General features: G+C 39.0%; 1 protein-coding gene across 1 annotated transcript in view; it reads left to right on the forward strand.

Moving 5' to 3' along the window:
- The window catches only part of THSD7A (thrombospondin type 1 domain containing 7A), a 351382-nt gene extending 344246 nt beyond the window's left edge, over nucleotides 1–7136 (forward strand). Inside the window, exons 27-28 of the mRNA XM_053926733.1 lie at nucleotides 1104–1191; nucleotides 1907–7136. Of these exons, the coding sequence (XP_053782708.1) occupies nucleotides 1104–1191; nucleotides 1907–1991 (173 nt within the window). The 3' untranslated portion in view covers nucleotides 1992–7136. The remainder of the gene's footprint in view (nucleotides 1–1103; nucleotides 1192–1906) is intronic.
- The last annotated feature ends 9821 nt before the right edge of the window (nucleotides 7137–16957 follow it).

A 16957-nucleotide genomic window follows, 5' to 3' on the forward strand; every position in this document is an offset into this window, starting at 1 on the left:
TTACCACTGACATATATTGAAAAAATTTTTAAATGACCCTAGTCCCAGAAAATCATCTACTAATTCATACCAAATATACTTAATTACATCCAGTTTCACACTAAGCATGACACCCTTATGAGCTCTCTTAGTGTTTTCTGATACCTTGGGACCCATCTTGCTAATGGATGCACCAAGTAAATCGAGATAAAGCCCAGATGTTCAAACAGGTCAAAGCTTGGCAGCCTGATGCTGAGATGCTGAGTGCGGTTCCCAGGGAAGGAGCCTGGTGGGGCCACTGTTGCTTCTGGTGGTGGGTGCCATCTCTGCAATGGCTCACTCCAAAACAATCGCTGAACGCTGCTGTTGCTTTTCGCCATTTTCAGTAAAAGAGAAAGTTATCTTTGGATTCCTTTCAGTAATCAAAAACCGGTGCTAATACAGGTCTTCTGTAAAAGTGAAGTGGCATAACAGGAACTTTCAAAACACAGGTAATACCTGCAATAGGAAAAGGTACAAAGAAGAGATCCTCTTATATGTTAATCAATCTTGGTTATTTTTGCAACTGATACTGTTAAATCATCTTTAAAGGACAATGCAAGTGTAAACGAGATAAAGGGTTATTAATTCCTCCCAAATGTTTAATGTGTTCATTTTTAGTTCATCTGGAAGGAAAGGTTAAAATGACAGAGTTCATGTTTAAATAACTGTCTTTATCAACTCTAAGTTGTGGGACATTTTTTTTAAATTGCATTATTTTTCTTTTCTCATAATTGCCAATCTCAAAATGGAATAAAAATCAAAAGAAAACATTTATGTAGCATTATACATATATTGGGTCTGAAATAAAATTCAGATAAGAAGCAGCAGAAATTTTGACATTAACTTGATATCTGAACTCAAATTGAAAGTATTATTTTCAATTCAATTTTCATTGATAATATATGTTTAATGGAGAATCTAACTCATAATACCAGCTTTGCATTAATCATTAATTGTGCCTAAGCAGTAATTTTGAGTTTTGAAAGGACTTGGTCATATGTGACTGGTCCATTGGTCATAGTTCAAGACGCATTTATATGCCAGACTACTGTAAGTTAATGATTACTGTCCATTCCTCTTAGATGGGAGACTGAAGACCTGGGTGTACGGTGTGGCAGCTGGGGCATTTGTGCTACTCATCTTTATCATCTCCATGATTTATCTAGCTTGGTGAGTGTCTAAATTGTTCAAAATCTAAGGACAAATAATCTTCCTGTTTTTAGAGGGAACACTTTCAATTGATCATAACACAGGAATGGCAAAATGATGTCTGAAATAAATATGCCACAGTTATTTAGCACTTCTCTGAAGTTCTAAATAAACATGACTCAGTCTCAGATATCGAACAACTACCAAATCTGAGTCATTTAGTTTCTGAAGATGAGCCGGAGCCTCTCCAGGCCGTCTTCTCAAGTACCTTCTCCTTGGTTATGCAGGAGAATGTGCCTGTGGTGAACTGGAGAGTTTTATATTGAGTTAGTACTGGAGGAGGGTATCATGGTAATACCTAATCTTATTCAACTATCTTTTTAAACATGCATTATTTATCAATTATATATTATTTTTAAAGGTTTCTGGCCAAATGTAAATGATTATATTATTATGTTATTTCTCTTGTTAGTACTAGGGGAATTCCATTTGAGTAATTAATTTTTATATGATAATATAATATTTGAAGGGTTCTGTTTCAAGTTTCTTCAGAGCATAAAACTGAGCAATTCAAAGATCCCAGAAAAATCCAATTTTAAGTTTGAATTTAGAAATGTAGGCAATTAAGTAATTTAAGTTTATCAATCCATTTCAAACTTCTTTCATTTAAAACAGTAATATTCTACAATGGAAGACTGATTTTTTTTCTCCCAATCTTAATGATCTTTTTTAACAGCAAAAAGCCAAAGAAACCCCAAAGAAGGCAGAACAACCGACTGAAACCGTTAACCTTAGCCTACGATGGAGATGCGGACATGTAAAATACACCTTAGCCTGGCAACAACCAGTTTCAGCTTTCTGATTTTACAGTAGACACTCAGAGGCCACAAAGCTATTCAGATTATGTGGATTCAAATGCATTGCACCTTTTTAACAGAGCATCGGTAAGAAAAGGGTGAAAATCACAGTGCCAGTGGGGATACCAAGATAATACCACTTACATAGAAACCATCAGCCCTGAGAAGTCTAGAAGATTAAGTTGAATACACGCTGCCTTCTGAGAGTTTTGTGTGATCTTTCATGAAACCTTCCAGCTGGCAGTTTGCTTTCATCTCTAATATATGGTGGTGGAATTGGCCATTTGGGATGCCCGATGCAAGCCTCTGTCCGCGGTGTTAGCCCATAGGAACATTTTTAGCATGAAGACTTTATGCCAAGATCTCTACAATACTATAGGCAAGCATAACATCATGTATACTCAACTGAATGCTACATATTATTATGTCAGATTCTATACTTGTTAATAAGCCATTTTAATGGTGAATGAAAGATAAGCTCTAAGCTGAGCAGAAAACCCATGGAGTAAACTCAGCGTCTCGGTGGTTGATGGGAGCTTTTACCGACCTGCATTTCAGAGGCAAAGACTTTTTTATAAGACTTAATTCTTGTCTTTCTCCAAAGTACAAATGCTGGACATGTACTAGTGTCTTAGAAGAGTTCTCAAGTTCAGTATTTTATAGTGGTTATTGTCTGGAAAACTAATTTGCTTGTGTTACTACAATAAGTTTCTACTTTCCCCAACTTCAAACTGGTTGTGTGCATCGTTTTTGCTAAATGGAAGGCACAATTTTGCACTATATTAGTGCAGCATGAAGGCATTTAACCAGTATTGCCATAGCAACCACCTCTTTTCATATGGGATGAAGACATCTCTGCCAAGAGTGTCACGGAGACATTTACAACTTCCTGTATCCTGAAGAGAGGCAAGTTCATTTTGGAGGGCGACAGGATGGAACTAGCTGTTACATCTGCTGTGTCCACTCTTCCTCATCATTGCAGCCATTGGGAAATCAACAACATGGCGGTAATTTAAGCGTTTCAGTCCCAAACTCATTAACCTTTTGAAAGATGGATCCCTCTAGTTGGTTTTTAATTGTACTTCAAAGGCTGTTTATGACTAGATTTTTATATTTGTTATCTTTGTTAAAAAAAGAAAAGAAAAGAAAAAAAGGGGCTGGTTGTCTTTTTAATTTTGAGCAGATGGAGAAAATAATGTATTGATGATTTTTTGTACCTGAAAGAAATCAAGATTGCGTGTTGATTTTTTTCCCTCTGAATTTGCTTTTCTAGTTTTGTCATTCTCACTGTTAAAATTTGAAGTGGTCTTTTTAATTTGTGATTTTGAAAGCTAAAATTTTAAAAAGAGAAAAAAGTATTTTGTCTAGGGCTTCATTACATGTCTAGACCAAGGGTGGCAAACTTCTTCTGTGAAGAGCCGGGTGGTGAGTATCTTCAGGCAGGTCAATGCGACAGCGTCTCAGCTGTGCCGTCGTGAGAGCGCAGCCACAGAGAACACACAGTACTGTGAAGCAGAAGCATGGACGTTTTCCAGGGACGTTTTCTGACACAGCCAGCAGGCCGCATTGCAGGTCTCGGTTTACTGACCGCTAGTCTAGAAGGTTATTCATGGCTAACTCTCCACCGTGTCTTTAGTTTTCATTCATTTACCTCAGACTGAAATCAGTGTTTAAATTCACAGGTGAAAAACTGTCATTGAACGTATCACTGTGTTGGGAGTAGCTATATTTCTGCAGCTGTAGGCCTGAGAATGGCACAGTGAAATACTATCTAACTTGGCAGATATCTTTCATATGAAAATACAATTCAAAAGGTGCCATTAAAAAGCAATATCATTTTTCAGGCGACTTTTCCTGCTACAACCTTTGGGAGAGGGGGAGATATAAGGGTGTCAGGTCTTTTAAAAATAGTGTAACAGCTATTTTTACCTTAAACATAGCCATGTTGCTATAAAAGTGGTTTGGAATAGAAGGTATTTTACCTTCATACTAGAGTTTGAACTCCCCCTGCTGTTCCTTAAAGTATTTGCAAAAATTATAGAAGACATCAGATTAGGATGTCATCGTCCCCCAAATGAACACATTTCTACATATGTCAGTAAGAATTAAATGTGGTAAATGTTAATTTGTTATTCAATATTTATTACATTAAGCAATGTAAATAATTTCAAAACAAGTGGTTGAGAAGATGAGAATTTTACCTTTAACTAAGGAATTAAGTAAGGAAAAGCATAAAGACAAATTCCATTTCATCTGTCTCATTGAAGAGGAAGACACAAAATAATATTGTTACTCTAAAACTGTGATTGCCAATGTAGGTTTGTACTCAGGAGTCTTCCGGAAAATTGATCTCTTTGAGTAAAACAATTCCATTTGTCCAAAATAGTAGAGAATCTAATTCAGCTAACAGCCTTCTGAAATGCGTGCAGCACTTAATAACTTTGAAATTATTGAATAAGATAAAATATTGTTGCTACTAAAATTATACATGTAATATTGTAAAATGTCACTAATGCAGAAGGCAGATAGGTATCAGCCTACCTTTATTGTACGAATTAATTGATCAAAATTATAAAATGTTATAAAAATAGAAGATGACTTTATTCATAAGTTGATTACACTTTACAGCACAATGTATGTGCAGGACACTAGGTTTAATGTGACTCAACACTAGGGAGTATATTGGAAGTTCATCGTTAGATAAATAAATACTAGATGGCTTCTTGTTAGAAAGGGTGGAAGGAGGGGAATGTAGCTAGCTGGCTATTTTGGACAAATGAAAATTACTGCATTCATGTTTATAACACAAAAATGGCCTTATTTTTGTTCCTGGCATGAGTCAATAATGAGTTAAACACCTTACTGAAATTGCATCAGACCCTTATTCCTCCTGTCCATTTTAAGAATTCAGGGGGGGAATATAGTAATGACTTGTCTGTTGACACTTTTGCCTTACCAAAACAGTCTGAGCCCAGAAAGATTTAGAACTACTGTTGTAAAAGTAAGAAGGTCTACTTGGTTTAAGAAAAAGAAAAGAAAAGGAGAGTATTGACACAGTATTATACTATTTTGTTGGACTATGTCAATATAAACCACCAGAAGAGACTTGATTGATCTCTCTTGAAAGGGGCTGACTTGCTCATTCATTAATACCTTCCCTAGGATCTTGACCATAATCCTTATTTCAAAGCCTCTTTGAGGACACTACAGTGTAGCTTAAGCTGATTTGAAATGAGTACATAAAAGCATGTTCTTACTTACTTACCGCAAAGCACAAACTTCGTATAACAGACAAATATTTATTGAATTATCACAGGTAAGACACTCTGCTAGGCACTGTAAAAACTAGTAATGGCTTTTGTGTACATATGTAGCTAAGATATTCAAAAGGAGGAACAAATGCTTAACGAATGACAATAGCACTTATACATATTGCCCTTTACTCCAGATCTGTTTTTCGACGTGGTTCGTGATTTTTCTTACTGAACTCCCCTCCGCCCTGAGACAGGCGGCAGTGGTCATTATGGCTTAATGAGAACTCATCTTAAATTCCTGAACACCTCAAGATAAAGTCACTCATTTAAAACTTCTTCCAGGGAGCAAGTAGCACCTTTCACAACTTGTTTTCCTCCTCCCACTCCCTATATCCTCGCTCCTTTATGAAGACTTTCCGGGCCTGGTTTCCTCTACTCTGCTCTCTTATCAACAACTAATCTTGTCTACTCACCTCAGGACCATCTTCTACTAAATATGCCCCCATTGTTAACAAGAAAAAACAAGAAGTGAATACCTGTATTTCCTTCCTCTTAGAGTCCAAGTGTCACTTAGAGTGTGAGCACGCTGATTTAAAAAGAATGTATGGGTCAAGGGCACGAGGAAAGAGGACAGATGTGGATGGCATGCCAAAAAACAAAACGAAACAAAAAAAGCTTTTCTGTAAAAGTGTTACTTCCTACACTCGATTTCGCCCAACTCAGAGTCCTCTGACTTGGGGTCTGAGTCCATTTGCAAGAATCATCCCCAAATGGGGTCCCACTATTTATAACAACATCACCAAACACATTGTCTTTCTTGTTCTCTTTCCCCTCTAAGACTGAGGCATGGGAATGAGAGCAGTCCTCGAACAAATCTGTGAGAAATCTTGCAAGAGGGTGACCTCTCCCAGGTGGGGTTTGGATGTGAGAACGGAGGTGTCTCCCTGTCCCACCTGGCCTGTCCTCCGGTGGCCCTGACTGCAGAACAGGCTTTTAGGTCTGAAACAGGAGTGTGGGCCTAGCAAACGTTACTTTTTATAGAAAGGATGGGTGATGTGATAATTCTGGATCTAGCAAGACACTGAAAACCGGTAATATCTACGTTATTAAATAAGTAAAATAAAGCCAAGATGGGTAGAGTTAGTTTGTAGTTTTGTGTTTTCATGCTTTTACCAAGCCAGACCTTGAAATGGGCAGTGTACAAAGACTTACAGTTTGTGGAAGTCATGTTGTCCACGATCAAAAACCTCTATTTAGGTATATAATGGGGTGTCAGCCTTATTGTTCTGTTTCGTGGGTGTTCTTTTCTTTTTCCCAAAGCAATGGTTTCTATGTCACCAACTTTGACCCCTGGGTGACTTTCCTCAACATTTTTCAATAATCTATTTGTGTTTGTTTTTTAAAAGTGAACATTAAGATTCCCTTTCTGGTACTTTTTCCTGCGTATTTCTAGCACAGAGATTTGAAGAGGTCAGTATCTGTCACTGTAAAATATAACTTTGTTAAATTTACAATGTGTCTTTCTATAAATTATACTCCCCTAAGTATGGTTTTTGGTTAATTTAATTACCTGAGTATTTATTTTGTTTAAATAAGAAGGCAGCTGTCTAAGAAGTTTTTGTTAATATTACTTTGTAAATTGTGTCATGTAATTTATTTTAAATTATGTACATTTTTTTTTAATGCACAAAACATCTATGTACTGATTAACTACAGATTTGCGAACAAAGCCACTAAGCTTTCTTCAGTTAATACAGACGGCATGTGAAGATGTAATATGCTTTTTTACATTTTCATATGGGGAATTTGTAAATAACTGCGTTGCCGACAAACATAAACACGGGAATCATTTTCATTCTGCTCATGTGTCTGTTTTAATTTGCATTATTTGCTACTCCAATGTGGGTTACATTTTTTTCCAGTGAATGTGCAAATCCTTTCACTACTTTTATTGCCTGTTCCTGGGTCTTTTTTTTTTTTTAACAACTACAATTTAGAAAGTTCAAGAGATGCAAGCAAACCTTTACTTTAAAAGTCTGCTGAGGCACCAGAGTCATCACCATAGACAAAGGACCTCTTGGTTTCCTAACTTAAAAAACAAGACAGGAGTTCACACATTGATAAACTGATTCCTGTAATTCCCCCAATCAAGTAAGATTCCCACATTTACAATTCAGGAAAGGATGCACAACTTCGATCAATTACTGGCAAGGTTGCTTGCAGTGACGTCATTTTCTGAAATGGCTGTTTGCAAAAATATAACGAAGCAGGGAACCTTCAGACACTCACTATAGGAACCACTTAACATGTACAGCTAGTCTCCGATGCTCGATGTAAAAATGGTGATTTGCAGCCTCTTTCTTTTCTTTGTTGTGCATTACAACTGTATCTAAATTTTCAGAAATCATTTTAAATATGGCACCCAGATATTTTTTATGTATTGCCGCACAGTCATGATCAAATTCCTAACTTCATTTTTTATGCAACTCCAGGGTATGTCCTGCAAACACAGACAAGAATATGACCGGGCTACATTCTATAGTTGCTTCTTCTGAGCCCTGGTGATTCCCTCTATTAAACTCGGAACATATTCCAAAGAAAAGCCAGCACACACTTCAACTCCCAGCTCTCATCTGTCAATTACTTTCTAAAGATTTGAGATACATGCAACGTTACTTAAATGCAGTCATGCTTCCTGATACTGCAGTCTTTTCCTTTTTCTTTCTTTTTTCCAGATGGCATCCCCTCCCCCTTTCCACCTTCCTCCCTAGCATCTCCTTACAGGAAAAGCTCAATTTAGCAATCTGATATGTGTCCTGCCATACATTTCTCCCTGACCATATAATCTTGTAAACATGTTGGGGACAGGGGATGGGGAAGAGGGAAAGAGAGAGAAATAGGCTGAGTTTCGTAGATATAATTAGAAAACAGCTTCATTTTTTTTCCTATTACTGTTTTCAAACACAGTAAAATATCCTTTGTCCCCACCTCCAGCCCTCCCACCATCCCACCCCTGCAATACCTAAGCCAGATGCCATAGTCTGGGGTCACAATTTAAGTTAGGAAGAAGTCCCAATCCCGGGAAAAAGAGAACATCAATCCCTCTCGTTGTCTTCATTTCCTTGACTACCAGCAAATTTGAGCCACCTCTCATTCTCTCATATATGTCTTGGCTATTTGGATTTGGTCCCTATTACATACATTTCTAAATGGCAATTCTAGTGATGCCAAGTGGCTGTTAATTTTAGGCCATCCAGAAATTTCATCACTTCAGTAATAAAAAAAAAAACTTTCTGGATTTTATTTCTCCCAAATCTATTTTTTTTTTATCCCAGGGAGAGATGCTCTTGCAACAACCCCTGCCACCTCACCACCCCCCCCCCCGCCCCCCGGCTCTCTGCTATATTCTGAGCATGCTCACCCCTCTCTCACACTAACCCTCGAGTACAGGTGACACATGTTAGTGCTAAAGCAAGATCCCAATCTTCTACTAAAACCATACACTTTTCTCAGAGCTCTGCCCTTAGTATTACCTCTACCTGGAACACCCATCCCTACAATGTAGGTCTGGCTGCTCTCTCACTTCACACAAGTCTCTGCTCAAATGCCACCTCCTCTGAGAAGCTTTCCTTGACCAGCCGTCACTCTCCCCATACCTTTCTTTAGCTTTTTTTTTTTTCACGGCACCTGATATTATTATTATTGTTTGACTTACGGTTGTTTTTTTAATCTCTCTTTCACATGGGAGAGGCTAAGTCTTTATCTGTTTTGTTCCTTACCTAAAATGAAGCCCAACACATAGTAAGAATAATGAATTTTTATTGGATGACTAAGTGAACAAAAGAATTAGTGAATGGTGAAGTTTATGAGTGGTTAAAATTAAATATCAGATCAATTACAAAGAAGCTACTAGGATTAAGAGACCAACTAATTCATCTAAAGCCTAAAGTTGTCACTACTCCATTAGTGACTGTTAATGTTAATACTTTTACATTTAATTCACTTGTCACAACTATATCAACCTAAACTCCTCAGATGGCACAACATGGTGATGTGGGCAGAATAGTAACAGAGCAGTTTAAGAAATGAAACCACAAGTGACTGAGCCCAGCATCACAGAGGAGTGACAGCTGAAGACATGCCAGTAAAACAGAGACTGGGATTTGGGAAACTATATTGAGAATGAATTCCGTATGAGAGACAATTCTGTCATAACTTTTTCTCAACTTTAATTCATCGCTTGGCAGGATAAGAGGGAGCTGCAAACACTGAAAAATGAGGAAGGGAGCTCAATTAAGAAAAGGATAATTGCAAATTTCTAAAAAGCTCTTATTCCAGGGTACAAAAGCAGCCTGCTTATCCTATAGCCTATTCAGTCCTAAACTATATTAATTTATTTTATGGTATCAATAATAGTCCAATGATTTACTTTAAAGCAGAAATAAAACAGAACTGAATAAAGTTATAATTCAAAGTGTTTTCCAAAACCCCAGAACTCACTTTAGAACAATAGAGGGGGACATTCCATAACCATGAAAATACACCCATAGACCATTTAAAATCCATTCTCTGTGGAATACAATGTCTCGATTTCCTGGAAAAGTTAAAAAAAAGAAAAATTGGAAGGCCAGAGTCAGCCACTGGGTTCAGAAAGTAACATGGAAGAGAAAGTAGACACCTGAAGCGGAGGGACAGGTCTGCGTCTCAGTCTTTCATAAACAGTGATTATAGTGAACACCCCGCCAACCTCTATCCCCAGGGGCCCTCCACCCGCTGCTCTGACAGGATGCATAACTGCGCCCTTTCATAATTTATCTCTAAGTTTCACTCATTTATAATATTTGTCTGCTGGGGATATGGTAATTTTTCTAATGTTTATCACTTTTTTTCTATCTTTGCAAAAGGGCTGCAACTCTAGTTCTGATGGCACTCCCTGGCTATCTGTGGGGAAAGTAATTTACAAAAATAAATAAAGAAGGTATCCTGGCTCTAGAAAGTCATAGTGGACAGTATTTTGATATGATATTTGTATAAAAGATCCTATATATATAGTCATGTGCATTCTAACGTCTGTATGTAAAAAGTCACAGGAAAATCAGATAAAAATGTCTCCTTCATAAAGATGACAGACCAAGGCCAAGTCTGGTAGTAACCATGATATAATACATACTGCAAAAAGATTTTGGCAATGTTTGGTCAGCGATAAAAGCTAAAAGAGGCCTTTAATAGAATTTCTTTTAGAATAGGCATCATATTGGCTCTAAAAAAATCAACAATCTCTAGCCAGAAGTATTTCAATGTAATGATGGCTCTGTGATCAAAGCAGATGAGTGATACCGGGCTGCATACTTTACAGAGACTACGAACCATCCGCAGTCACAGTCCACGGGCTCGTAGTATGAGAGCAGTGTCTATAAGGCCGCTATTATCAGGTCCTGCGTATTTTACAAAGTTTGTTTACAAAAAAGTAAACTAACGAAGGGTCAAAAACTTTCATTGAAAGTTCCATTGAAAGTGGCCATTGTACTTCTTGGTAGGGTATACAAACAGGGCCAGAGAACAGAGGGGGACATATAAACAGCTTGTGAACTCATGGAACAGATTCTCAGGAACAATCACAGTTGAAAATAATGCCATTTAAAACAATGACTCAGTAGATGGGGAAATAAAGTTGGACAATACACAGTCTTGTCCAGTAAGGCCAAAAGAAAAAAAATGGTGGGAATATAGTAATTGATTCAAGTCAGTGAAAGACATGTAAATACTGCTTTTTTAATTTAAAATAAACACCCTTTGAGTAGTAATTCCACTTCTAGGAACTGATCCTAAAAGCTAGAGGGAGAGATGATGGATAGATAGAGATAGATAAAATAGGTCATGTGCATGAGGTGCATATACTGCGTGCGTGTGTGTGTGTGTGTGTGTGTGTGTGTGTGTGTGGACAGAGAGGTGATAGATGATAGATGATAGGTAGATGATAGATACAGACGGATGATACATAATTGATATAACGTATGTACACGATGATAGAGTATAGGGATATTTATCAAATTTGTCGGTGCAAACATGGAGGCCACATAAATGGATATAACTAATGGAAAACTTAAATCAGTTACCGTGCATAAATAACACAGAATACCATGCAAGATCTTGTCTACAACATCCTCTTTTTCAGTCTTTAATTTTTCAGAACTTCAAACAAGCAAATGTTAGGGAGAAATCACAACACATGTTCACAAAATATTCCTTAATTATGCTTTTTAAATGTTCCAGCTATTTATATTAAATATTACAAATGATTGGATATTAAGAATCAAGATGTTTGGTGCAGTATGAAACTCAAAAATATTTCCTCTGAATTCTGTACTTCTAAAGCCCATTTAAAAAGCAATTACAACTGAGTGACCTTCAGTATAAATAAAAGAAAAAAATAACTCCCAGTATTTGTCATTTGGAATGCATCTTTTTTCTGCCTAAGACCCTATCTTCCAAAATAACTTAAAAAAAAAAAAGAAAAACTTAAAAAACCTCTGGCTCATTGTTGCTAATGTGAAACCGAACTTTGGAAGTGCCAAAGAAATAACAAAACAGAATTATCTTGCATTTTAGCAATTGCCTGAAGTTAAATTTAATGAACTGAAAAGGAAGGGTTCTGCAACATTAGAGAGAGCAGCTGGAAAAAGAAGGCTGTTTCTGTCTGCAGCGGCCGGTGCTTACCAGATAATGAGCGAAACATTTACAGCTCATTGGGACTTAGGAAAACGTAAAACACCAACTCAGTACAGAGAATGGATAATTGTCTTCTGATTAGATATCCAGCCTCAATTTTTGAAGCTAATAAAGTAGGTAAGGAAAAAAAATAACTCCAAAAATGTGCATTAGAGAGCTCTAGGGGAAAAAAATGGAACCAATGTTTATCTAACTAGATTATGGCAATGTCTCTCCTGAAACTCTCTACTGGAGCTTTCCTGTGAAGAAGAGTAACAAACAACATGAGAAGCTTTTATCTTCTGTCCCGAGCTAGTTGGACGAAGTTGAAAAATACTGGGAACTTAGTATCAACGGTCAATCCAAAGGCAGATGTAATGAGAATGTTATTTGTCAGATGAAAAGACTCAGTTCTAACATTTCCCAGTTGCTTCACTAATATGATAACTGCTGGCAAACTGTATTTATATCACATGATAGAGGATATTGCAAACAATTAAAGACCATTTGGTTAGTAAGATGCCCAAAATCTTCTCTGAAATTGATGGATATACTATTCACCCAATACAAATACAGGCAGGGCATGTGGTCTGTATCCCTCTACCCTTTTGTTCATTCATTCATTCATTTATTCAGTAATAATTACTGAGGATCATCTTTGTATCAGGCACTATTCTAGGCTCTGAGTAGTGGGAAGTGGGGAAGCAAAAAGAAAACTTGCTTTCTCTGATCATATATTCTAATGAGGGGAAAGAAACGATAAAGAAATATAATATGATGCCCTGACTGGTGTGGCTCAATGGGTTGAGTGCCAGACTGCAAAGTAAAGGGTCGCCGGTTCGATTCTCAGTCAGGGCACATGCCTGGGTTGCGGGCCAGGTCCCCAGTATGGGGTGAGTGAGAGGCAACCACACATTGCTGTTTCTCTCCTTCTCTTTCTCCCTCCCTTCCCCTCTCTCTAAAAAAAATAAATAAAATCTTTAAAAAAAAAGAAATATAATATGCTGCTTGGTGAAAACTGCCAAGGAGAAAACAAAGTAGGATCCAGGTGATAGAGAACATTAGGGCACTGAAGGGAAGCCCCCACGCTGACCCAATTTATTGGGGAAAGGCAGAAGAGCCCTACAACAATAACAAGCAATTCTCAAGAAGAACGGAGACATGGATACAAAGAGCATTTTGATGGTTGCCAGATGAAAGGGGGCTGTGGGGGAATGGGTGAAGAGGTGAGGGAATTAGGACATACAAATAGGTAGTTACAGAATAGCCATGGGGCTGTAAAGTACAGTATAGGACATGGAGTAGCCAAAGAACTTGTACACATGACCCATGGACATGAACAATGGTGTAGGGATTGCCTGAGGGAGTGGGGGGGGTGCAATCAGGACAACCACAATAGCATAATCGTAAAATACAATTAAAAAAAAAATACAAGCAATTCTCTAGACACTAGCTGGTTCAACTCAATTCTGACACTCTCTACCCAGAGAGAGCATCAGGTTCCACAGGTTAAGGGTTCAGTCCTACCCAACTGCCCTTCCCCCACTTCAGATGCCAGTTGTAAGCCCAGGTTGTCACCTGCGCATCTGACCCACTAGCTGTAAATCCAAGGTTCCCACAACCTGCTCCTTGGGTTCCATTAATTTGCTAGAGCAGCTCATAGGACTCAGAGAAGCATCTTGCTTAGTAGATCACCAGTTTATTAGAAGAGTGTACAACTGAGGAGCAGCCAGATAGCACAGCTGCATAGGACAAGGGATGTGAGAAGGGGTGTGGAGCTTCCACACCCTCTCCAGGAGCAACGGTCTCCCAGCACCTCCACGTGTTCACCCATGCAGAAGCTCTCTAAACCCAGTCCTCGCGGGGCTTTTATGGAGGCTTTGTTCCACAGGCAAGAGGGGTTAAGTCATGGGGCATTGGCAGTTGATTCAATCTCCTGCCCCTGCACACTCCCTGGAGGGGGGAGAATGGAAGTAGGGGGTGGGACTGAAAGTACCAACCCTCTAACCACATTGTGGGCTCTCTTGGTAAAAAGCCCCCATCTTTATGTAAGTTCCAGAAGCCACCTCATTAACATAACAAAAGACAACTTTATTGCCGTCATCACTTAGGAAATGCTAAGGTTTTGGGAGCTGTGAACCAAGAACCAAGGATAAAGACCAATTATCTATTTCTTATAAATCATGTCACAGTTCACCACTTGCTCTTCAAACATGAATCCCTTAAAGCAAAATAATTATATAAAATCAAAGATACTAGCCCATTACTAGACTGTCATTCAGTCACTGATACCTCTCCAGTCCATCAGCATATCACAGGAGCAAGGCCACTCAGATCTGCGGGCTTCCATTTGATCTCACCAGGCTCCCAGAGCAGGAGTGTTCTCTCTCAGCAATAGATGGCTTCACCCTTTCCAGCATTTGATATAATGAGTTAATAGACAATATCATCTCTCCCTTAGAGGGTCTTTCAAGGTGTTAATGTAATATTGGATTTCCCTCATTACATGTTTATTCAATCCTTTACCCATAGCTACCATGTCTGAGCAATCACCTATTTTTTTCTCTCCATTTATACCAAAACTTATCGACCTTCGGAGGGGACATTATGATACAGAGAGTTATCACTGGGAAGAAGTAGGGAGGGGCTGTAGGAGGAGCTCACAAAGGCAATTGTGGGCAATCTAGGGCAGGATTGGCTGAGAAGCTGAATGCCTCCAGAGCTCGTGGAAATAAAAAGAGGGCTGGCTCTCAGTCTGGTTTACTCTCTCTTCCTTGAGGATGCCTGGATGACTGTGCTGCACCTGCCTGCATTTCCCAGCAGACGGTATTTTGGGTGGGAAGGGGCTGCAAGTGCAGCCCAGGGTCCGGCTGGCCTGGCGGAGCGTGGCAGGGTTAGCCTTCCCTGGGTATTCCAGAGGGGACGAGATCCGAGGTAGAAGGCTTCCATTCTTCCAAAACTGTGTAGTTTGTGTATCTTATGTCGTTTTGGTTTGTAAAGTAACCCTAAAGAAACAACATAAATAAAGCTAACAGGGGAAATGATAGAACTCAGGTGTTAAAGAGTTTAGCCTTAATTGAGAGATTTAAGTGACTAATGCATGTGGAAAGCTGTTATTCCAAAATTGTGAAGCTTTTGAATAGACTCCTTTCCTTTATCACAAAATCTTTGCCTCTGGAATTTTTCCCAAAGGGTGGCAGCTGGCAGCAGGACCTCAGTTGCTGTTTGGTAAACATTAGGTTTAGCTATTTTGCAGGTCTACCTAGCAGGCAGCAACACTAGCCTAGCATGTGCCTCCCCCTCGGCCCCCTCTTCTTCATATAGAGTAAGGTCACATGGGTACAACCCTAGTGGGCTGTCTTCACTGATAGGCAATATAGCTCCATTCACTGTTGATCCCAGTTTTCCCAGCTGAGATGAAGGCACATCCTGCCCCACTGTAACAGTGAAACTTCAGGTCTCTCTGCCTCCCTATTTAATTAAGCCTGCTTTGCTCCCTTGGCCTTCAGGCTAATAGCTTCTGCTTTGTCTTGCTTATAGACTTGCTTATAGTCAGACGAATTTTGCTGGAGGCGTGGGGAGATAAGGGAAGTATTGTTTATCAAGGATTTCCAGGAACCTCAGGATCAGACTCACAGCAACTAACACAATCTTCCTCAGACCTCTGCTGGTGCCCAGATGTCTGAGCAATCACCTCTCACCCCTCACATTTCCTCTTTACTTGACATGTAAGAAGCCTGAATTTTGTAATTTCTTTAGATGGATTTCAAGTACCACTAGGGCTCCCATTTTCTCAGTTGGTGACTTCTCCATGAATAAACCTTTCCTTACCCCAAGCTCTGATGTTTTGAGTTTTGGCTTTTCGAAGCATTGGACACATGGACTTTGGACAGTAATACCATCAGGCTTTTAGGAAATCTGTCTGACATAAAAATTAAAAGTATAGTTATACTACTTGCTTGGGAATCACTCCTGACTCCAGTCCTGTAGTTTGTCAGAGCAAGGTCGGTGGACTGGGGGTGTAGGAGCTGCTGGAAAGGCAAGTGGGAGGCCAGGGACTGAAAGCATTTTATAGATTGTTCCGTTGAGGTTATTGACTAGTAGAACAGAGAAGGCATCTCCCTAAATAAATGAAAGACAGGATAGAGCAATAAAAATTCAGGAGATGTAGGTAGTTGTTATTAAAGATGATGTTTTGGTTTGAGTTTACTTTTAAAGAGAAAAATTACCCAAGACAAGGAAATGCATCTCTGCCAAAATGTTGCCACTTGATGTCAAAAATAAAGGAAACTGATAGAACTTTCATTTCTTATAAAGACATTGGGAATATCAAAGGAGTTTAAAAACTTGCAATTTTTTTCCAGGTCAAGTAGACAGCAAGCAGAGTAATAAACTTTAAAGAAAGCATAATTATATTAAGTTAGGTCAATTAAAATTGATATTTGCCCGAAGTGAAGAAAAAACCAAGACCTCCTCCATCCAGGTATGAACCATGTTCTCTGTGACCATGACCTGGGAAAATAAAGGCAGTTCTTTCCTTCTCACTATTTCCTAAAACCCCACCACTTCATCCTTTAGTCGGAAAGACTCCAAAGGATGGCTGCATACCCAGCCTCTCAAACCAAGAGCAGGGGGAATAAGAAAATAAGACTTTAACCTCTCACCCCACCCTAGATACCCAAAGAAAGTCTGTGAAAGAGAAAAACACCCCCTTTTAAAGATCACATCATTTCATGGATTCATGGGGTAACTTTGGAGCCCCTGCCAGGTTTTGTGGAGCCCTGAAACAATGTCATTGTAAGTGATGCTGTGCTTAAGGGACTGGTAGCTTCCTCTTCTCTCTCTTAGAGCAATTGGTCTGAGTTGCAGCCACCTTGCTCTGAAAGGGCACAAGCAGCTCCGTGGAGTTGCCATATCAAGACAGGAAGGAATCAGTGCCCCAAGCGCCCACAGCGGCTGGGTCCCAGC

The sequence above is a fragment of the Desmodus rotundus genome, chromosome 6, assembly GCF_022682495.2.
Source record: "Desmodus rotundus isolate HL8 chromosome 6, HLdesRot8A.1, whole genome shotgun sequence".
NCBI lineage: Eukaryota > Metazoa > Chordata > Mammalia > Chiroptera > Phyllostomidae > Desmodus > Desmodus rotundus.